This window comes from Syzygium oleosum, unplaced genomic scaffold, assembly GCF_021117445.2.
Source record: "Syzygium oleosum isolate NSW1041296 unplaced genomic scaffold, Sole_v2.1 Sole_v2.15, whole genome shotgun sequence".
Taxonomy (NCBI): domain Eukaryota; kingdom Viridiplantae; phylum Streptophyta; class Magnoliopsida; order Myrtales; family Myrtaceae; genus Syzygium; species Syzygium oleosum.
Window position 1 is genome coordinate 8996932 of NW_026607499.1, and position 23763 is coordinate 9020694.

The 23763-nt window shown below is 39.9% G+C and overlaps 2 protein-coding genes across 3 annotated transcripts; one reads left to right on the forward strand and one right to left on the reverse strand.

Moving 5' to 3' along the window:
* The first annotated feature begins 1539 nt into the window (after positions 1 to 1539).
* LOC115675667 (soluble inorganic pyrophosphatase 1) lies at positions 1540 to 4457 on the forward strand. 2 transcript variants are annotated; one of them, XM_030598422.2, is made up of 9 exons: positions 1540 to 1670; positions 1758 to 1965; positions 2048 to 2076; positions 2167 to 2232; positions 2392 to 2499; positions 3224 to 3289; positions 3379 to 3499; positions 3588 to 3669; positions 4188 to 4457. In XM_030598422.2, exons 2-9 carry the CDS (start codon positions 1815 to 1817, stop codon positions 4228 to 4230), a joined length of 666 nt encoding a protein of 221 aa, XP_030454282.1. In that variant the 5' UTR covers positions 1540 to 1670; positions 1758 to 1814; the 3' UTR covers positions 4231 to 4457. The 2 variants fall into 2 exon arrangements, with proteins under 2 accessions (XP_030454282.1, XP_030454283.1); XM_030598423.2 differs by lacking the exon at positions 1540 to 1670 and having other exon boundaries at positions 1709 to 1965.
* Positions 4458 to 7696: 3239 nt separating this feature from the next.
* Positions 7697 to 22490, reverse strand: LOC115675438 (endoribonuclease Dicer homolog 1). Its single transcript, XM_030598091.2, has 20 exons — positions 21051 to 22490; positions 20809 to 20922; positions 19762 to 19972; positions 19225 to 19619; positions 18924 to 19149; positions 17349 to 17521; positions 17139 to 17261; positions 16892 to 17052; positions 16566 to 16799; positions 14006 to 14156; positions 13744 to 13926; positions 11585 to 11746; positions 11414 to 11509; positions 10694 to 11322; positions 10471 to 10571; positions 10124 to 10314; positions 9131 to 10048; positions 8819 to 8983; positions 8265 to 8629; positions 7697 to 8185 (listed from the first exon to the last, which is right to left on the reverse strand). The coding sequence occupies exons 1-20, from the start codon at positions 22098 to 22100 to the stop codon at positions 8008 to 8010; spliced, it is 5826 nt and encodes a 1941-aa protein (XP_030453951.2). The 5' UTR covers positions 22101 to 22490; the 3' UTR covers positions 7697 to 8007.
* Between the last annotated feature and the right edge of the window lie 1273 nt (positions 22491 to 23763).

Below are 23763 nucleotides of genomic sequence, written 5' to 3' on the forward strand. Positions count from 1 at the left end.
AATCCTCGTTTGAAATCGGGCCGGTCAATCAAAACGTTGATTTCGGGCGACCCATGGGCGGAGGAGGCCACATGATATAACCCACGATCCGGCCCAGTGCACCCGCTTTTAGGGGAGGAATTGCCGGTGCAAAAGAACGTGGATGTGAGGATTCGTTCGGCTCGCCGCCCCCAACCACCCTCCCTCTGCACCGTGGCCGCAACTTTCAAAAGTTTGACTTTGGACTGAACTTGGGCGAGCATAATTTAAATTAAGGGATAAGTGCACTACAAGTTCTAAAACTTATCACAAAAGTGCATTTGAGTCCTAAAACTTGCAAAAAGTTCATTTGAGTCTTAAAACTTGTCAAAATGGTTCATTTGAGTTCTAAAATTAACACTGTTAGATTTACTAACGGAAAACGCTAACGTGTCATTTTAATTATTTTTCTTGAGACACGTGGCGCCACGTCAGCAAAAATAAAAATAGAAATAGAAAAAGCTGTAAAAAAACAAAAAAAAAACCAAAAAGCCGGAAAAAAAAAAAATAAACCGGCGGTGGCCAAGCCCGGTGGCCGCCGCCACAGCCACCGGGAAGGACCGGCGGAGGTCGCCTGGGCCTTCCCGAAGCCGGCGACCCTCGCTCGGACCCCGAGGCGAGGTCGCGCCCTCCCAGTCCGAGGCGAGGGTCGCGCCCTCCCCCAGATCGAGGGTCGCCGGCCCTTGCCGGGGACTCGCACGGGGCCGGCGGAGGTTGCCTGGGCCTTGCGCCCTCCCCCAAATCGAGAGTCGTCGGCCCTCGCCGGGGACTCGCCCGGGGCCGGCGACCCTCGCCGAGCTTCGGGAAGGCCCAGGCGACCTCCGCCGGCCTCGTGCGAGTCCCCGGTGAGGGCCGGCGACCCTCAATCTGGGGGAGGGCGCGACCCTCGCCCCAGATCTGAGCGAGGGTCTCCGGCCCTCACAGGGGACTCGCCCGGGGCCGTCGAGGGTTGCCGGGCTTTGGGAAGGCCCAGGCGACCTCCGTTGGCCCCGTGCGAGTCCCTGGCGAGGCCCGGCGACCCTCGATCTGGGGGAGGGTGCGACCCTTGCCCCAGATCTGAGCGAGGGTCGCCGGCCTTCACTGGGGACTCGCTCGGGGCCGGCGAGGGTCGCTGGGCTTCGGGAAGGCCCAGGCGACCTCCGCCGGTCCTTCCCGGTGGTTGTGGCGGCGGCCACCGTCGGTTCTATTTTTTTTTTCCTTTTTTTTGTTTTATTACAGCTTTTTCTATTTTTATTTTTACTGACGTGGCGCCACGTGTCTCAAGAAAAATAATTAAAATGACAAGTCAGCGCCACGTCAGCGTTTTCCGTTAGTAAATCTAACTGTATTAATTTTAGGACTCAAATGAACTATTTTGATAAGTTTTAGGACTCAAATGAATTTTTTGCAAATTTTAAAACTCACTTTAGAACTCAGATGAATCATTTTGATAAGTTGCAGGACTCAAATGAATTTTTTGTAAATTTTAAAACTCAAATGCCCTTTTCTGACGAGTTTTAGTACACGTGATGCACTTGTCCCTTAAATTAATAAAGGAGGAGGAAGAGGAGGAGACTGCAGTCTGCCTGCACATCGGTTGTATCTCCATCTCATCTTCCTGTCCTGCCTCGCCTCCAGACATCGATCCGTTCCGTCTCTCGAACCCACCGCAGGTACATCATATTACCTTTGCTAGTCAACTTATGCCATCTTCGTTCCGCGGTCCTCCGGTGTGGTTATCTCTGTGTTTACCTGCACAGGTCACTTTGCTCTCTCTCTGGATCCGAGTCCCGATCCTTCCCCCCCACTGAGCAGAAATGAGTGGTGAGGCAAATGCAAATGAAGGAGGTGAAGGAAGCCAATCCCAACCTCAGAATCAGCGACCCGTTCCTCGCCTGAACGAGAGGATCCTTTCCTCACTGTCCCGGAGATCTGTTGCTGCCCATCCTTGGCATGATCTCGAGATTGGTATTTGCCCCATTCTCTTTCTTTTGATCACTCCTTCTGTTTAATGATATTCCTCTCCTCTCTCATTCTCCCTCGTCTGCAGGACCCGGTGCTCCCCATATTTTCAACTGTGTATGTCTTCGTTCGTTCCCCCTCTTCCTTTCTCTTGTTAAAGCAGAACCCGATTCTTACTTGCTCCTCGTGTTGCTTTGGTCATGACAGGTTGTTGAGATAACTAAAGGAAGCAAGGTCAAATACGAACTTGACAAGAAGACCGGCCTCATTAAGGTGTAACCCCTTTCTCTTACATCCTCCTCTTTTCCAGCTCCTTCAATCGAATAGTTATCTGCAATGCGAGCTCCTGGGTTCGTCAAAACTGAGCTAGCTGTCATTAGAAACTGCAGCCGCCATTCTTGTCTAGTAACCCACCTTTTCTTTTTTCCTCAGGTTGACCGGATATTATATTCGTCAGTTGTTTATCCTCACAATTATGGCTTCATCCCTCGCACTTTATGTGAAGACAATGATCCACTAGATGTGTTAATCCTGATGCAGGTAATCTCTCTCTTTTCAGGGTTATAAACATAGACAACAGACCGATCATTTTGATTCAGCTCAATCCTCAATAAATAGATTAGTGTTGATAAATGACTACATCTCAACTTTTCCACGTTATTGTGAAGTATTGTTCGGGAAATTGCTCGATACGCTGCAGCAGTCGAGGGCTTTTAAGTTACTGAATTTCAAGAATAGCTTGATATACCCTATGATAAGTACTAGGGGTAGGGTAAACCCCCAACCTTTCCTTCTTGAGGGTGTTTCGCCCCAAGTCCTTTGTTGCAAAACATAAGGAACTTATCTACTGCGCTAGCCAGCACAGCACCTTTGGGTACACTAGAAATGCTACGCCATAGTTGCTCTGAGTTGCCTTTGGACAATCTGTTTGGCTTGGCCTTAAGGCGCGAGCGCAGTCTAGGTTACAATTTAGTGGTATGTTACTGTTTGATGACGATTCAGCAGCATGTAATTGTATATCTTCTATTCTCTAGAACTACCTGGAACAAATTGACTCTTGACAAACTATTCTATTGTCCCTTTAATAAGTTGCACCTATGTTGTGTCAGTATTCGACTAGTCTGAACCGTTTGCACCTATAAATACAATTGCAGTATTTACATCCGTTCTTGATATAATTTATTGCTTGTCATGCATTGCCAAGTGCTAACAACAAATTTTTTTTCCGACTGAATTTGTGACTAAGTGCATGCTATTTTCATAGGAACCAGTCCTTCCTGGCTGCTTCCTACGTGCTAGGGCCATTGGACTGATGCCCATGATTGACCAGGTACCCTAGTTAAGGTTGTTGGCTAGACTGAATGAAGTGGCCAGGCTTTACCAAGAGTGTAAAATAAGACGCTTGAGCTTTGAATGCAGGGAGAGAAAGATGACAAGATCATTGCAGTATGTGCTGATGATCCGGAGTACAAACACTACACGGACATCAAAGAGCTTCCCCCCCATCGCCTTTCTGAAATCCGCCGCTTTTTTGAAGACTGTATCCTTTTAAGAGTGAGCAATTTCTGTTTTTCATGGGAGTTAGATGATTGTTTATCGTAAACTTGTGTCCTTAAGAAGTGGAACAGACAAGAAGAATGAAAACAAGGAGGTAGCTGTCAACGATTTTCTGCCCTCAACAACTGCCATTGAAGCCATCCAGTATTCAATGTAAGTCGATGATGCAGCATGCCAAAGGAAGTTTTGTCTATCTTACTATATGCTGTATTCTCATACTGGTTCTTGTTTCTAAGATTATGTTGCAACAAGCAGGACAGGTTAGTTATAATTTGGTAGGAGCGTCACCTGTAAAAAATTACTTCTATGTGCATTTTCAACAGTAAAAGTGGTGCCCCTGAAGAGGTATATACTTATGCATCTGAAGATATCATTAATGAAATTGATTTGTTATCATTGTAGGATGCAACTACTATCCCCTCCGGTGAATGTTTTCTTTCTTACATTACTGAAGAAACAAATTATAAAATCTTTTGAAAAGTTTTTGTCATCTTTTTGACAGTACATTTGATAAGAATCTCATTTCTGGCCGATTTAGGAAGATTCATTCTCTTGCCACATACAAGAATGCTGAGTCTCTCACATGTGCACGCATGCATGTGAGCAGGTGTGGGTTGTAAGTGAGAACAGATTTATTAATCAAACTTGAAATTTTTGAATTATTGGTACAGGGACCTTTATGCTGAATACATTTTGCACACCCTGAGGCGATAATATTGCGGGCTTTCTTTCAAGTTCAGCAAGATGTTTGACAAAGCAATGGATGGAATGTTGTCAAGATCTGTTTTTATTATGTTCATGCTTGGTTTTATCCGTCTCTGCCCACTTGGTTGGACTTCTGGTGAATAATCGGTGATGGTGGTATCCTGATGTAGTGGACTAATAATTTGCTGAGAGAATTTCGATATGAGAATTCTATGAACCATTGATTTTCTTGTGTTTCTAGCTGATTTTTTTTCAAAATTTAGGTGCTCGATTTTGGTATGATGACACTCTTTCATATTGTTCTTTCGGGTTAAATGAAGACAAAAGCATAGTAGCGTACAGCTAATGGTGCACGGAGTTCCTGAACACTTAGCTTGACTGTGTTTGTTCAGTTGGATCACTCACACTGATGTTATAAAACTGAGTAGGGACGGAAGGGGGGTTGGACCATAATAGGGTTCCCCATCCTGATAGGAGATAAATGGGTTGCCAGGTACGGATTTGATGTCCTTTATACAAAAACCTAGCCCTACTTAGGGATGTACCTAACGGAACTTGGCTTGCTATACATAAAACTCTCCTTACTCTTTTAGAAAACTTAATGTTACTCCTTGCACAAATATATATATTTTTGAAATAGTCATCATTACAAAATCTTATGTTTTGCATTTCTTAATATTTTTTTATTATATTGTGATTGTAAATTTGAGTTAATTTATTATATTAAATGCGACAATTTGTATAGGTAGAAATATTATTGTGGGTTTTGGATGAATTGCAAGCACGCAATGGGAACTCGACTTCGACTGAAGCTTTTTATTTTATGTTGTTGGTTTGTGGCAGGTTCGGGATAGATTCTTGGAATAATAAAAGGGAATTAAACTATGCTTATGTTCATGGAGAAAATGACAAAATGATATCATCTATTTGATAGGTTTATGGTATTCAGTTGTTGAATTTACACTAGAAATTTGAGCAATTGAATTCTACAGTAACCAAGAAATGATCTCATCATGTAATAATTTCATATTTCTCTATTGAGTAGTAATTTAATTCTTCAATAAAATACATGGAGTAGGGACATCAATAGATATTTTATCATGTCTCAAATTCGTCGTGCTTTTTATATAGTTCGATCCCCAATTAAGGAAGAATATCCCGCATATTTTAGATTTCGCATTTCGCAGGACCAGAAAAGTTATTTTTCTTATTTCTCTATTTATATGTCGATTCTTTATAAGGCCTGTACAATAGTTCTAACTAGAGCGGCCCCACAATGCAGTTGCAAAAAACTAAATTTTCTATAAAAAACAGTTTTTCAGCTAAAAAATCATTTCAACATCATTATAATTCATTAAAGAATAATAGTTTTGTGCAAAAATTTGATTATTTGTTATCAAAGTAATGATAATAGTATTGATGAACCAAATACTCTCATGCTGAAACATAACTTTGTTTACTGTACAAATGAAAATGTCAGTATTTAAGCTCATTTGATAACATGGAATTTTTTTTTTCCATGTTGTACTAGGCAATAACAAAGTATGATGCTTTATGAATGTATTGATCTATCTACAATGAAAGGTGAATAATTGTAAATAAAATGAAATTAGAAAAGATATACTTACATGAAAAGAACTGTTTATGAATTGATTAAAAATGAGCTAATTCTATAAAGAAAATTATTTATCTATCAACAATTTGATCAAGAAAAACAACTTTCTTTATCAGTTTAATTACTTTTACTTTTGTTTTATAAAAATCAAACCAATCCAATAAAGATAAACTAGTTCTTGCAAATTAGGAGCATATATATATTATAGGGAAAATTCCAAATAAGGACATAAAGTTCTTTCATTTTCTTAAATAAGGGCTTGAAGTGGATTTTGTGTCAAATAAGAGTTTGAAGTGGCATGTCAATCTCAAATAACGACTTGAAGTGGCCATGAGAGTTTCAAATAAGGGCATGACCTCGCCGGTTTCCGGCCGGCGAATTTATTTTGACCGGTCAAGGGCATTTTCGTCTAAAGACAATTTATATTTTCCTTTCTTTTCTTTTTTTTCCTTTTTCTCTTTATTCTCACCTGGGCGGGGAACCATCGCCGGCAATAGGCAAGGGACGGCCTTGCTTGGGTGAGGTGACCCTCGCCTAGATCGGGCAAGGCCGTCCTTGCTGGCCATGGGCGAGGCTGGCCCTTGCCAGATCTAGGTGAGGGTCGCCTTGCCGGCTACCGGCCTCATCTCGGCGAGGCGACCCTCACCCTGGGCAAGGCCGACCTCGAAAGCCATAGGCGAGGGTCTCGCCAACCACCCCTTGCCCAGGCGAGACTGACCCTCGCCTGTGGCATTTGAGGATGGCCTAGCCCAGGGCGAGGGTCGCCTCACTACCAACCCTTCCTGGACTTCGCAAGTGGCTAGTGCCGGAAATCGGCAAAGAACAAAAAGAAACCAAAAAAATAAAAAAAAAGAAAGAAAAAAGGAAAAAAATAGAGTTAAAAGACGAAAATGCCCTTACCATTTTGAAAGATAGGTCATTTTTTAGTCACTTCATGTCCTTATTTGAAACAAAATCCACTTCAGATCTTTATTTGAGAAAATGAGGACATTTCAAGCCCTTATTTGGAATTTTCCCTATATATAAACATAATTATTAGCGGGGTTGTGACATAATTAGAATAAAAAAACAACATCTTCTATCATTAGATCAAATATAAATTATTGATACTAATTGTACAACCTAACAAAAATATCACAATATTCTCTTTTTTCATCCTATATTTGAGTTTCATATGATAAATATACTTAAAAAAGGGAACAAACTATTGAAATTAGGATTTCATTGTAAATTGTCGTGAAAAGATTATCAAAACAAAATGAAACAGGTTAAGTTAAAGAATAGAAACTCATAATAAGTATATTAGTGAATTGACTGTAAAATATAAAAGACTACAAAGGTACATTTTTCCTTACCAAAAAAAAAAAAAAACAAAGGTACATTTTTGGGTGCGTTCATTTCGCGAAAAATGAGTGATTTGAAAAACATTTTCTGGAAAATGACTGCTTATATCGTTAATAAAAATTAGTCAATGGAAAATATTTTTATCATCGATAACAATCTATGCTAACTATTTTTGTGGGCAATGAAATTTTTTTCTATTTATTTATTTTTATAAGCAATGCAAGCGATTATACATATAAAATTGCATGAGTTAGAGGTTGGAGAAAATTGCACGAGTTAGAGGTTGGAGAACCAATCGATGCTCGACATGTGACGTTTTGTAATGGACACTCGGAAACTTCTCTCCTGCATTGGTTTAATAGACAATTTATTTGACAGTAGGCATCCCATTTTTCCAAATAAGCTATTATTGCCATCAGATATCAATTGACAATCCTAGAAAAATCCCAATCCTATCATTTGTCTCCATAAGGGCCCTGCTCCTTTTTACTTTTCAGTCGAGCTGATGGAGAAACATTTCATAAAAGTCGTTTATTAATTCCTGTATAATCAGTGTTCCTCTCCTATTTCTGGTGTTCTCTCTCTATGACAAGAGAGTGTGTAACCAAGCAACGGTCGAAGCTCTTCACGAAAATCCCCTTCCATACTTATACAGCGAGAGACCTCGTATTAACAGAAAAAATAAAAAATAAAAAACACATCCCTGTAGCACTTGGTCAGGCAAGAGAAGAAGAGGGGAAAAGTATCACAAGTTGCAAGCCTCCCATCTTTCTTCGAGTCCGGAGCATGAATGCATATTAAGGGCCATTAAAAATACGATTTTAATGTCAAGAGTACCATTTGTTTAGAAGTTCCAAGAGAAGAACAGCAGCAGAGTCCTTCGCCTTTTTGACACTTGGCATGGGCTCCCCCACACATTCATCCGTCCATCCCCTGTCGGTGGTGTTTACACGAACGGCAAACGTGAACCGCTTTGCATGTGCAGGGCCACCCTCATTTACACACCTAAAATTGCATATAAATTGAACAATAAATGATCATATTTCACAAGTTGCAGTAACACAGGACAAATTCAGTCCCTTACCTATATAATGGCATTGGCCAGTTTCGACGCAAACATATGTCATTCAGTGTCTGCCTCGTAAATGTTTGGTTACCATTTTTCTTCTTTCCATCATTGTTCACCTTAGCATCAGATGTCTCCCTTTCTTTCAGAACAGCAAGAGCATTTCGTGCAGCAAGTTTCTGCGCCATCTTTTTTTGTGGATTCTGAGCAACCCCAACCTGTACTCCATCAACAAAGACTTCAACTGTAGCCAAGTTGCCATTTCGAGAGGCCTTATACTCCAAGCCTTCAGCCTGCTGCTGGCAGCGTTCTTGCAGCTCCCTGACAGGATGCATTGGGAGTCTATCTGGAGTGACCATTGGGTGCAACAAGGGCTGAAAAACCTGTAAAGGAAAAAGACAATTCATTACTCCAGATTCTCTCTCTGTATTCACCTTCAATTTCCAACCGAAAAAAGCAAACCTCAACTGTTTTCCAAAATTCTATTTTTTTTTGTTTATCTTTTTTTTTTCGTTTTCTGAGTGGGCATTTTGCGAAAAATAATGCTCATAGGTCAACCAGATCAAACTAACCTGCCACACAACAGTAGTATCATGTCCACTATCAAGGAATATAGCACCAGCAATGGATTCAACAATATCGCCAAGGACTTTTGGTGCTTTACAATCTCCTAAACCAAAAGAGTTGAAACCTGGCTTTGACAATTCATCTTGAACTTCCTTTACGAAGTCCCTGATCTGGAAAAAGAAGCCAAAAGACCTAATGGTCATAACCCTTATAGACAATTCAACAATCAGTGTTCGCAGGTCATGTATATCAAACAACCACAAAAGCAATTTAATGATGATATTATGTCACAAGCAAGAAAGAAAGAAATGAAAAACCTGCTTTTCCAAGGCACTGGACCCATGCCGAAGGTGTAAATGGAGCTTGTGTTTAACTGCAACACGTGCAAAGTTCTCATTGTTTACAGCAGCAGCTCGTAAATCAGTCAAGCGGCCAGGTGGAAGATCAGTATAAGTGAAGAACAAATGCCTTGTAATAAGATGATCCAGAACTGCATCACCAACAAACTCTAACCGCTGGTAGCAAGAGACTCCAGAAGATGGTCGTGAAGCATGAGTAATAGCTTCTACCAAGAGGCCCCTGTCTTCAAACTTGACATTAAGGGCAGATTCTAAAGCATCAAAATTGACACTCCTGAGGATGCTCTCTGGGACATTTGATGGCCTGATTGCGCAATCTTTCTCGTCATTGTCAAACTCAACCCGTATTCCTACCCATTTCATGAAGTGATTGGCAGCATTCTTGCCACCTTCAACATAATACACCCCAATCAATGCTTCAACAACATCTGCTAGTGTCTTGCTAGACAGAACTCTGTAAGAACTTGAGTCACTCTCAACTTCACCATCTTCAATGCTTTCATCATCATACTCAGTCCCGTTTACATCTAACCCACCTCCAACTTCAGCAAGGGACTGCTCCATATCAAACAAGGACGTTTCATCCTTTGTATCCTCATCAAAGACAGGAAGCACTCCTGGTGCAGCCCATCTAGATGGAGCAAATCTATCCGCTTGGATATATGATTGAAGTCCTTTATTCAAAGCATACTCATACAAAACCATGTTACTCACCATTTGTTGCCTCATTCTGGTCAGCTGACCTTCATGCTTTTGTGGATATCTAAGAAATAAAAATTTGCTTACAACCCATTTTAAGTAAGCATCTCCCAGGAGCTCTGCTCTTTCATAACAGAATGTCTCCTGACATGAGGCTGCAGTCAAAGCTTCCAAGATCTGTCAGAGACAAAAGAGACACATTATTAAGGTACACAAGACAGCAACTTTTTCAAAACTTAGAATATAACACACCTTTGAAGCAGGGACCGTGTAATCTATTATATCCTTGAGTTGAATTGCAAGCATTATGCTCTCTACCCTTCTCATTATTGAAGGTAATCGTTGAGCTCCACGAACAAGTGACCCGGGAAGTGGATGCACAAGACAGAGTTCAGGGGGGAGGAACACATAATATGTCCTATCAAGAATTTCCTCAGATTCACCTTAATGAGACAGAAGAAGCATATCTCAATAGACATAGGAGCAATAACCTTTAACTTCTTCCACAGTTATCATAACCCAAAAATTAGAAACTGAATCTATCCTATCCATTTATGATAAAAAAAAAAAATTAAAATCTAAGAGTAACGGACAAGCACCTTCTGAGTGTTCGAATCTAGGCGACAGTAGGTTCTTGCAATATGACACTCCACGTCCTTTGATCAATGGTTGTTGTTTATACACCAATTCAACTCCGTACCTGAGTCAAATTCATGTGTGCATGAGAGAGAGACAGAGAGAGAGACAGAGAGACAGAGAGACAGAGAGACAGAGAGACAGGCAGACAGACAGACAGACAGACGCAGGCGGGGAGAATCTCACTTTTGTCTGTAATAATCAGCATATGAGCTATACTCCAATGGGCCAAGATAGCCTTCTTTTCTTGGAAATGAGTTCTCTGCAGTCATATCATTACATATGGAGTCAACATAAAACCTCTTTCCAGAATGTGCAGCCGTCACAATTCTTCCCACCAAATCATTAGAACTTATGCAAGAATCAGCCATCATCAATTTGTCTTTGGTTAAGTCCTGATTCTTTTCCATTTCAAAGGCATCTCTGTGAGGAATCAATCCAGCAGCTTTCACAACATCGAATTGTGCTACAGCTCCCCTAATCCCATAAGTTGGATGAGACTTGTGTCCAAAAGCCATACCGTGCCGCAACTTCCCAAACCCATACTCCCTTCTGTCCCCACCAAGAGTACGCTCGTTTGTACCCAGGTACACATCTGGCCGAGCTCTCTGAAGTGGATTGCTCCATGCATTTGTTCCGACAATTTCATTGACCAGATCCCAGTCAATCTCTTTAAGTGGATCTATAGATTTATCGCCAACCAAAGGGACAAATAAATAAGCCTTCGCAGGATCCCATGGAGTGGTCGAAGGTTCAACATCCACATCCAGCACAATGCTCATCAATCTTACATGAAAGCTTTTAAGATATTTTAACTATCCATGACCAGAAGGGGAAATTAGTTAAGCACTAAATAAATACCCAGATTAAAGTAAAAACAAATAATTATAAAAAAAGCATATATACCTGATTGTCAGTTATACTAATTGAGCCCCTATAAAGAAGAGATGCCTTTGTTATCATGGTTCGAGCGATAAATAGATCCATGGACATCGATAACACCTAGAAAAAGCATGTAAATTTAGAACCAAACTCCACACTTCCTTCGCAACTAAAGAATTCGAAACTATAAAGTACCTCTGCATCCAGCATATTTCCAAACAGTACAGCAAAGTCCGAAACTTGAGTTAAAAACAAATCCTTTGTAGAGCCAATATTTACGCATTTGACAGCATACATCTGAAGATGAAGCAATTTGGAGTCACTGCAACCATCTCGCCCATGCAAGATCCATTCTCCCTAAAGAGTCAAAAAGCTTCAGAAGATGCAATAGGTAGTATTCATATGACAACCAGTGCAATTATCTATAACGTGGGGGAGCATAACAAAACATGTTTGGATGAGGGTCGAACAAGGGAAATTCAGAAGAGGTACTAAGAACAACAGAACTTGTCCCGTCTCAACTTGACCTAAGAGTCTAGCATAGTTTAACCCTGGCCGTTGAAGTCTGAGACTGACCCAGTTGCATAAATCAAATTGAGGAAAAACAAAAGTTGACCAATCATATGTTTAACTGTACAAATCTTCAAGAAATGTTAATTTGCCGATCAAATTGATTATTCAGACTGCAGAAGGTAAGGATCTTTTGAAGTCTTTAATATCTCATGAGCTGAGGCGAATAATTGAAAAAGAAATCCTAAGCTACAGTAAAATACTTCATGCAAGGATGCGCAACTTATAAGGATGGAAAGGACCACTCTTGACTCCACAGCAAACTGACGGGAATTTTGACACTGTTAGCAAAAAACAAAATGAACTCACCAACACTTTATCGACAAAGTGCTAGAGCTTCTAAGATTTTGCAACTCTGATTAGATAGATGACTAAATTAAAACAGCCTCAGTAAGCTAATCACGTAGATTCTCTTGATAATGGATTATATCCCAATAGATACATCTCGAGCTGAATATCTGATACATCCAACCGAATTTAACTTGGCAATTTGTTATATCTACTTGAACAATAATAGATTCAGGGAACATAGATTATACACAAACTTAAAAGGGCTAAATTGTGAACATGATAGAGCGTACTTTTTTTATTTTTTATTTTTGCAGTAAGCTAATTACATACATTTGCTGTTCTCTTTCACTACTACTACATTGTGCAATTGCTATTTGCTGAAAATGTTGGCTTTTGCATGTAAATGCAAGAGAAAGAAGGCTAATATATGATGCAACATTGGAGAAAGGTGATCTCATTGATGGTAATTCAAGAAAAGGAAGTCCTAGACTCCAATCTTGTGAGGACTTCAATCAAAGCAATGTATCGTTTGAAGCTGAATTTGTTTAGCAGGAGATATATAACCATGCTGATCAGTTCCAAATCATATCAAAACTATACGCTATTCATGATTGGTTCCAAACCATGCTGATCAGTTCTATATCATATCAATACCATGCTGATAATTTCTGGTGGATCAAACAACGTTAACCCAAACTGGGTTTGCAACTATATCTTCGCAACTTTGGCAGAAACATGGTCAGCAAGACTTGGGGGTACCCAAACACTAGATAGATCAGCTGATAAGAAAAGATTTAAACGAGAGAAGAAACAATTCGCAGGCTCCTAACTTTTCCAAACAGATTGCTTTTAAGTGCAACACACTTGGTAGCCAGCTGCTAACTTGCCATTCCTATTATTAATCTCCAGTTGATAACTTATCAATTGTTATAAACACTGAAAATAACTATTTCGTTATTGAGAGAGATTTTAATAATCTGTTCTTTTATGCTAATATTACTATTCCTTTAATTTTTGCTTTCTTTTTTTGGGTGGGAGCGGGGTGGAAGGGTCAACCAGAAAACTTTGGAGGTGAAGGATGACCTCCCTGCCAGCAGTATGAAATTGTACCCATGTGGGCCAGACAACTGCTGGTCCATGCTAGATCACAGGGCTAATCAGGCTTCATCTCATCATGGTGGAGGGAAATTGAACCGTTCCAACTTGGTCGAGGAATATATTTCCCTAACCATCCAACATTTTGCTTCATAAGCATTAAGCAAACTCATTTCCAATGACCTCTTAGAATAACCAAAACAATGCAAAAATCGAAAAGCTAACTAGAAGGGTCATAGAAGTTTTCCACATCCAAAAGTTCACTAAGATTGAATTGTCAGAGAGACGAGGACAGATAGGAGATTATGCTGCAAAATGTAATTATGAAGTACCCCAAATTCCCTTGCTATAATAACCAACAGCTTCTGCGATAAGCATTGCATGCATGGCGTATATACCTGGAGAATGTCAGCCACACCCTCAGGATAAAACTCCCTGTGTCGGGCAGTGCCAGGAAGAGGATCTCCTTCATCATTCTGGTCAACATCTTTCCCTTCTTCCCCGCTTCCTTTATCTGGTAATAGCATGTCAGTGAATGCTCCCATCTCATGGAGCTTCTTGCAAGCAGCCAAGCAAACAGCCTGTATGTCAGAAATAATTTTGTCAGATCCCGATGAACCTGTATCTTGAGCTTGAGTGATGGAGAGAGAGACCGCATGCCTGTTGTGCAAGTCGCATTGAGCTACATATAGGGCCCTCAAGTTTTTCAAAAGGCGCATTGCAAGGGAGCTGAAGCCTGCAGGAATATTCGGTGGGACCTCCAGGTTTCTCATGCCTCTCCATGATAAATTCAGGACGAAGAATTGAATATCTGAAGTGGTGAATGCAGTTTTAGGCAGAAAGAAGGAATTATCTGGTGCTAAGTAGTTGAAAGGAAATACGGAAAATCACAAATTGCATCTATAATTCATCCATCATTGCAATTTGCATCTTGAACTTATGTAAAGAAAATTGCTAGAGGGTGCCCTTGGGGCACTTTTTAAGCTACAATAAGTGCGTTTAGGAAATGTCTAAAGCTGATTTCTAGATGTTTAATTCTTTTCTCTAATGTGAACAATCATTACACTTAACTCTATTTCAACATCTAGAATAGAGGTAACTTTTCTATTTGTGGTAATGCTTAACAAATGCACTTAGGGCATCTTCAAAAGAAGTGTTGGAAAAATCACACTTCACATCCTACAGTTCGTGCCACAAATATTATATATATCGTTTGTCCATCAATGTCATGCGCAGAAAGTTTCCTTTACCGAAAGTGCCCAAGGATATCATCATAACTATTGGAACGATTTTTCTCATAAAAACTAGAAAATGACCCGTTCGATACCTGGGATCATGAGAATTATATGATGATTCGGTTCACTTTTGAATTAGAATTTTATCCTTCATTGTATTACATGATGCATACTCCCAATCATACTGTATAAAGTGAAATGAACTTCCTTATTCTCCATGCCACCATGTGCAAAAATTTTAAGCTTGATTATCCATACTCTCAGGCCCGTTGATTGTACATATGTTGAGCCAAATATTTGGTTAGTTGACATTATCCAGGAAAAGAAAAAAGAAAAAATTTAATGCCAGAGCCACCAATTACCATCTAGCTAGTCTTTTGCTAGACCATAAACTTAGTGACCTGTTTCATGAGTTTAGATTAAAAAATGTGGTCCTTATCATAAAAATGGTTCTAATATATTACTTTGTCATCATAGATTGAGCCTATGGCAACAAACTTAATCTCATTGCCTTATATTTTAAACTTTGCCACAATGTATTGTTCTGTCTCTATAATTTCATCCCTAGAAAGCTATTTCAATGTAGCGCTGAAACAGCTCTCTATATTTCATTTATGAAGATACCTTTGTTCTTTTGTTGCTTCTTTTTCAATGCGGAATATAAAGTTTGAAATTAATCCTACTAAGGTAATGGTGAACATAAGGTCGAACAGAAATTCTAATTATGGTTTAACCTTGTTACCTTGGTTGATGTTAAAAATTGAAAATCCAATAAACTGATAAGATTGGAGATAGAAACCATATTGAACCACAAACACGTAAACTATTCAAGAAGTACCGACCACATTTTTAAGTATTAACATTTTTTATTCGATGGATGTTTCGTGCTAGGATAGAAAATGGAGCAAGAAGGAATACTTCACAGGAAAACCTCATTTGACAAATCTCAACAAACCATATTACCCACTTAGTGTTTATATTCAACTAATTTAAATCTATTTTTCTATCTCAGATATAGGTTAGACAAAAAGGAAGAATATAAATAAAGTGCAAGATTGGGGAAAAATATAGTTCATTAAAATAATCCTCAAGAAATCACATCCTTTGTTTCTGTTCACAACCCAATTCATCTAATATATGTGAAATTCATTTTAATATCATAAATCAGACAGTATAACGACGTGATATATAAATATATGGTCTCAATGGAAGAACTATTTTAGTATTAGATGGCGGTAACAATTTCTTATCATGTTACATTCTATTTAGCTAAGTTAATTATGTTTAAAGGTTAAAATTCCAACATAGAAGTAAATTATCAACGTCTTTAGAGAGAGAACATATATTCTTGTCATATTTGAATAGGTGCCCACTCTAAAATAAACTCACAAAAAAAATCTTAAGGAATTTTCTAGCCACGTGTTCACATGTGGAAATTAAAGTAATTTAAAGAAAAAAAAGAACTAAAATTTAAGCAGCAGTGTGTTACCCCAAAAACCAAAAACACCACAGCCTACTACTCCAAATTTTATTTGAAGGAAAATTCAAGAACGATTTCTATTTAATTCCCCAATGACAAGATATAAAATGAAAAAAAAAAGAAAAGAAACCGGTGTCCTTAATCTTGAAAACCACCAACCAACTCTCAATATGAAAAGGAAAACTTTTGAAGATGGCCACATTACCTTATTCCTATAACCATTCATTTTAAGTATATAGAATGAGATTAGTTTAGCCAAATAAACTAATTTTACTGACCCATTCACTCCCTCCCTCTGCTCACTCTCTTTAATTCTTTTCCAATCTATGGATGCCTTCATCTCGACAATATTAAGATATAACAGCATCAGAGTAATTTCATCATCAGATTAACAGAAGAGGGAAAGGATATAAAGTGCAACTCTTGAAATCAAAAGATACAAAATTAAATTCCACCCACACTGCATGATGCAAAGTGTAGTATTGCCACAACAATTATATCATACCTGTCACTCGGAAGCTGAGAGCAGTAGAAATGAATAAGTCCCACAGCAGAGTTTAAGCTGACGATAGCACCCGTTGACTCTACCTGGTACACTGTACCTAGTAGAGCCTCCTGTGAAATTAACCTGGATGCGTCCTTTACATGACTAAGGTCAGTTCTTTCAATTGCTTCTTTTCGCAATGTCTCCTCACTATTCCTTGCATTCCTCAAAAATGCTGCATGTGACAAGTTTCCCCTGGGAAAACAAAACATCTGAAGATTGAGTTCACTCAAGTCAACTAGCACTGCATAAAAATACATGCATTTAGACAAACTTGAAATATGCACCTCTCAACCATCAAGATGTAATCTGACCCGGGCTTTCTAGCACGGCCACGTGACTGAATGTATGCCAAAACAGTTTTTGCAAGGTCAAATCGAATTACAACATTGCATTGCCGAATATCAAGACCTTCCTCAGCAACGCTAGTTGCAACCAGCAATGTCACCTACAAAGATGCTGTGTTAAATCAGAATAGCTACCACATACCTCAGCTCTTCACAAAGTTCAGTCTTGAAATTTAACCAAACTTACACGACCATCTCGAAATTTGGCAATAGTCTCCTGCATTTGGCATGTCCTCATTTCCTGACTATTATTATGCCCAATCAAGCTCGCACATTTGATAAAACTTAAAGATGGAAGCTCTGCAAACACCTGAATGCTTCGATGAACACAAAACAATATGAGGAACTTGTAAAGGAAATGAGATACAGAAAAACCGGTGATATACTTGGGTCAAACCTTAGGAAGAACCAAAGCAGCAACAACACGCTCAACAAATATTATTGCCCGAAAATCCTCTGTATGTTGGTATGTGAGAAGTATTTTAATTAATGCCTGCACTTTTGGCGTCACCTTTCCATCAGCCACAGCCGCTCCTATTATGACATCCACATGCTCTCCACCAGAAACAGCTGGATCAAAATCAAATCCAAACATTGAATCAAATAGTATCCAACTTCGCAAAGTGTTTTTCCAGAATTTTTAAATTATAAAATTGCATCTAACACGTGCATATAGGTGTGATTCTTTTCCTAAGAATATACTGTTGCATGTCCTTAACCGCGGGATATGTGTTTTATAACCAATGAAGATGAATCTGCTATGTTCGCCGCATGACAATGTAAGTATAAGGAAGAGATGTATTGAAATGCTTCATTATTACCGACAATAACCATGAAACCTAATAGCACCATCTTGCCCATTGATATTTGTTAATAAAGAATAAAGGCTTTCATAGAAAGACAAAAACACCATACATTAGAAAGAGAGACAAACAGAAACTAAAACATCTTTGATTTTTTTTTTTTAACTCAACATTTGGAAGTTGTCCCAAACAACAATTTTCTTTTTATTTTTAAAAAAAGAAAAAGAAAATATGTAATTGACTGCAAAATTCAAATGTAGATATCTATCTGTTTCTAACAATTCGAGGTGTTTGCTATAGCAAAAATCAAATGGCAAAAGTTAAATTAAAAAAAAAAACTGTTAAAAGTATATGTCACCCAAAACATACATTAAGATTAGATAGAATTAAAGCAAGTCAATGTACAAAAGAATCCAAAATAGTAGCAACAGGGGCTCAAGTTCCTCAAACAATTAGTTATGTTTTCTCCAAATATACCATATAAGACAAGCCGGTGCGGCACTCCCAGATTTCTTTGAAACTGAATCACCCATTAAGGCATTCCAACTACTAATAGCATGTCGTAGAATGACCTAAAACACCTTTGAAGAGCTGAAGATATGACTCCACAGGTTCAGAGAATGAATCCACAATGAAAGGATAGAGAATTCACAAAACACATTGCGCACACGAGCAAGACGAGAAGTTCCCCCAGATAGAACAAAAGGCAATAGTTGGCACTACTTTTAAGTATGGGGAACAAAACTGTGCAAGGAATGCACATATTTTACACTATCTCCAACATTTTTTTCCATCATGAAGATTTACTTCTACATTCCCCCCTCTTTGTTTGCTTTGCAAAACTGTCATGTAATGTATCTCTTACCTAGAGTTCACACCAATCATGAGGGATGATACCATACAACCTAAAGCATTATAGTTTGATTTGGAGAATATTTTGATGCGGCAACATATTTTATCACAGTGCAATGGACTCCATGCCCTTTTTTCTACATAGCATGTCAATTCTGTGTGGCAATAATGTGATTCACTTGTATCAATAGAAATCTGCTCTAAGCAAACCTCAGGAATTTCCCGCACATCAGACAAAGGAAAGGCAATCCTCTAAAACCTCCAAAAGATAAACAGAGATTACTTCGGGATAGAATCAGAGTGATGGGTCTACTCACCATGACCGTCAGGAAGCTCTCCTTCCTCTATCTCATCAATATCAGTTACATCCAATGAGACACCACTTCCTACAGATGTCGTATCTTTCTCAAAAGCAGCCCCCTCTGACAGTTGGCATTGCAAGAGAGATACAACTTTACTTAGGTAGGATTCCTGAAACTTAACGTCGAGCTGGTAATTTGTTCTCTCATCATTCTGCAAAGCTGTCAAAAAGGATTGCGCAACCTGGAAAAAGGGCCTTAGCTAGCTGTGCAAGTTAAGAAAATTTAAAGGAAGAAGCACATATTAACTTGTTGGCACCTTGTAAGCACACCATTGTCCCAGCTCACCAAGAGCATAATTGATTGCTCTAAGCTTTTGTATTAAGTTAGCAGCACCATCACTCTCTGTTCTTTCAGAAACACCATAAACTTGGCGCAGTTCTTCCTTTGCACCTGCATCACGGGCACCCATAAATTGCCACTTGCTTCTCCTAGAACTAGATTGTGCGGCTTCTTCAACTGCCACTTCCATTTGTTTTATTTGCTCATGGAGGGACCACAAACTAGCCGCTTTATCATACTCTACAACAACTTCAGATGGCATTGGAACATGCTTTTCTAGCTCCTTTCGATCTTTTATGGTACAGACAACAGAATCAAGCTTGCTTTCAAGATTCCTAATCTTGATTGCACAATCCACTTGACTTGAAACGCCTGAAATGTAATAAAACCAGTAAGTTTACTGCTATGGAAAAAGAATGTACTTACATATAATTCTCAATCTTCAACTGCTCCAGAAAAGATATTATCTCAAAACAGATAGAAATTGTCAAAGTAAAATCTACTTTACATATACCCTTTAAATTAACAGGTGAAGCAGTCATTCCAAAAACAGACGGTCTCTTCTCTTTGGGTGTTGTATGATAGAACTCAGACATCACCAAGGAATATGGATGTTTCTTCACAGCATGATGGCATTCATCCAATATAAGGAGATTTATAGCTTCCATTTTTATTATACTGTGCCTCAGGATGTTCAGCAGTATTTGAGCAGTCATCACCAGAACCTGCAATAGAAGGAAGAGACCCCAAAATGTAAGTATCACCATCATAGCCGAAAAAAGAAAAACAAGAAAGCCCAATTAGATAAACCTATTTCACAAAATAATGGACCTACAAGAAAAGACCTAAATTCCTAAAATTGAAGACATAAAACAATGAGCACTGTTTGTGCTGCAGTTCTGTAATTAAGCAGAATCATCGAAAGCGTCTCTCCTCACCCTTTCCCCTGTGAAGCAATATGGCTTGCTAATATTCCTAACAGAATTGCTATTTTGTTGGACCTCTGTGCGGGATAAAACTCTTACAATTGAGCACCTCAGTAAACAGACTTCCATTCACATGGATTGACGTTGCAAACGCAGATATTTCAATGATTCTGCTCGTCAACTTTCCCTTCATAATAATTACACTTTCAACTCGTGGAATATATCCCTGTGCTTTTCTTCCTCGATATGCTATACCATTATTCATCTCTTGCGATGCCTTTGTCGATGGTTCAATCTCATAGAAATCGTGTAAGGTTGTACCACATTGTCGTAGGTGGTGTATTTGGAGAGAGCTAAGTAAAATATTGCTTTAAGGAATGAAGCTTTAATTGCAAGTATTTTTTCTTCTTTAATCCGGCACCATCTACAATCTAATTCATAGTGCTGTTTTTCTCTGTCTATCCCAAGAAAAGATGTAAAGAACCTCAAACAGCATGTCTGGCAAGGCATCGTTACACACTTGTCTGCTAGAAGTCACGTCTTCACACTTATAGTTATTTCATGTAACAACCTATTGCCAATAATTTGAATGAAAAATAACAGATGATTGTCAAGAATATAAATAGCAGAACTACCTGCTTTGTCTCAAACTCACGTTGCCACCGTCTGGCATCCCAAAAGTCCTGACCCATTTCACCACAGTAATGACCAACTTGGTAACCAGTACGGTCACGGATTACTTCGGCTTGCTGAATTGGACAAGATGAGCACAAAAGACAACAGCTTATCAAATAAAGGCATTGAACAAAGCATATTAGATACCATGATAGTACTAGGCGTGATGGAGCTAATCTTGATGACATAAACCAAAAATTACCTGATAAACAAGCGGAACTTTAGGCACTAAAAACACAGCCAGCATTTTCTTGTTTAGTTTATGCAGATCAGCACTAACACTTTTGATGAGCAGAACAGCAATTAAGGTCTTCCCTGCCCCTGTTTCCAGAAAAGCTATAGTGTTCTTCCTTTTGGCCTGTTCAAGAACATCCAACTGATACTGCCGGGCTTGTTCCTCAGGAAATCTCTCCTTGTGATCTTCAGGCTTGTCGTCTACCCTCCCATTGCAGTCCTGAATATTGTCAGTTCTGGACTTCTCCTCTCGGCTACGTTCGGCTTCCCAAGAACCTAACCGGAAAACAATGTCATTGGAACCTAGGCGGTCCCTCTCCCAGTAGCCGCTCGGTTCCCTATCTCTCCATTCCCTCTCCCTCCCATCCCGGCGTCCAGAACCGCTGCGGTGCTCTCTTCTCCTGATGTGATCCCTATCTCTCCTATCAAACTCATCCCAATCGCGCAGCCTCTTCAGGTTCGGTTGTCTCTCCTTCTCCCTCTCCCGGCCGTAAGGATTCCCCTTCATCGAGTGGATTGGGAGGCCGCCGTGGGCGCCGCACCTGCTTCTCTTGCTGCTTCTTTCCTCGCGAGAGAGGTCTGTTTGGCTATCTCGGTCATCGTGCCCCTGAAACCCATTTTGCTGCTCTCCTCCTCCATTGGTAGTCAAGGACTGAGGAGGAGAGTCACAATCGATGAGGCATCCGGGGCCAGCATCGACAAAAGCAGCAGGAGGAGTCTCCTCCACCTCCTCCTCCACAGAGGCAGGAGGAGGAGGAGGAGGAGGAGGAGGAGGAGGAGGAGAGGGAGGAGGGAGTGCATCGCGGCTTTTAATGCTGTCGAGAATGCGGTCAATACCTCCGAAGAAGTCATTGGCGTTAACGAGGGCAGCAGGGTCGTCGTCGTCGTCGACGGCAGCAGCACCACCAAAATCGACGAAGTCAGGGACCAGGTCGCAGGGGGAGTACTCACAAGCGTCGAGCCAGTAAGAAGAATGAGCTCCATCTCCATTCACTAAAGCCCTAGACTCATCCTCCATTTCCCCCCGGCCTAAATCTCAAATCGAACGATAGTTCAGCGAACAGACGGGGAGGGAGTCGGAGGATTATCAAAGGAATTGATGATGATACCTAATAACAACACAACAAGCAAGCAAGAAGCAAGCAGCAGCAGCAGCAACTGATTCGGGTGCGCACGATCCCAAAAGAAAAGCGGATGCCGGCGGGATAAAGGAGGAATGTGGAAACAACAAAAAGTGGGCGGGCGGGCGGGCGGGGGGAGAGGAGGAGAGCACTGTTCAGCTCTACACTACGAGACCAGATGGAGGAGACGGTGGAAGAGGACCGAAGAGAGAGAGCAGAGACGGGAATGGGCATGGGGAATAATATAATGCAGCCCCCTCCCTCTTGTTCTCTCTCTCTCGCTCTGGGGTCCAAAAAGCAAGTGTGTCTGAGAGAGAATCGGGCAAAAGCAAAATGATGGTGGGATTTTTATGTCCCCGCCCTCTCTCGCTCTCTCTCTCTCTCTCTCTCTCTCTCTATAATTCGTGTCAACCAAAGACAAGTGAAGAAAAGGACTTCGCCTTTAGAACATGCCATGGTACCTGCCCTTTTGTAGTGCTCCTACTCGTCAATCATGGCAAAAAAAAAACCCATTAAAGCTCCATTCGTTTGGCGAAAAATATTCTTCTTTTGAAAAATATTTGTCTTTTGAAAAATATTTTCTCGAAAGTCATTTTCCTGAAAAATATTTTCCCGGAACATAATTTTCCGGTATTCGGCGACCAATATGAAAAAGTTTCGAAAAGTATTTTTCACCGGCGACCGGCGGCGGCGGCGGAGGCGGGCGGCCAGCGACCGGCGGCCAACGGTGATGACCGGCGATCAACTTCCTCTCCCACGGAAAATATTTTCCCTCCCATGGGCAATTTTGCCTTCAATTTGGGGGAAAATGATTTCCTCTTTGTGAAAAGAGGAAATCATTTTCCTCAAAACAATGAAGGATTTGGGGGTGGGGAAGGAAAACATTTTCCGCCCCCGAACACCGGAAAGCGCGAAAAATATTTTACGGAAAAATATTTTTCCGCAAACGAACACAGCCTAAGTTGCGCGCAGATATGACAGGAAAAAGTATCTTAAAAAAAGTCATAAATTTATGGAAAAATTTCAAATAAACCCTCGAAATATCCTTATTTTCTCAAATAAAAATCTGAAATAAATTTTGTATTAAATAAAGACCTAAAGTATAATTATTTTCTCAAATATGGATCCGAAATGAATTTTGTGTCAAATAAGGGTTTGAAGTGACTATTTCCGTTTCAAAGAAGGGGCCTAACTTTCTGAATAGTGGGGGCATTTACGTTTTTTAAACTTTTTTTGAATTCTTTTCCTTCCCTTTCTTTTCTTTTTTTTTTTTTTCCTTTTTTCTTTCTTCTTTTTTCTTTTTCTGGTCTCTCTTTGTTCTTTGCCGGTGATTGGCCAGTCGGGCGAGGGCGACCCTTGCCCAGCCCTTTTTGGGCTTCGCCGGTGGTCAGCTTGGCCATCGGCAAAACAAAGAGAAGATCATAAAAGGACAAAAAGAAAAAGAAAGGAAAAAAGAAAAGAAAGGAAAGGAAAAAGGAAAAAATAAAATTATTTACAATTAAAATTATTTTTGGACGAAATGCCCTTAACCTCGCCAGTCGTCGATTGGAATATTTCGCC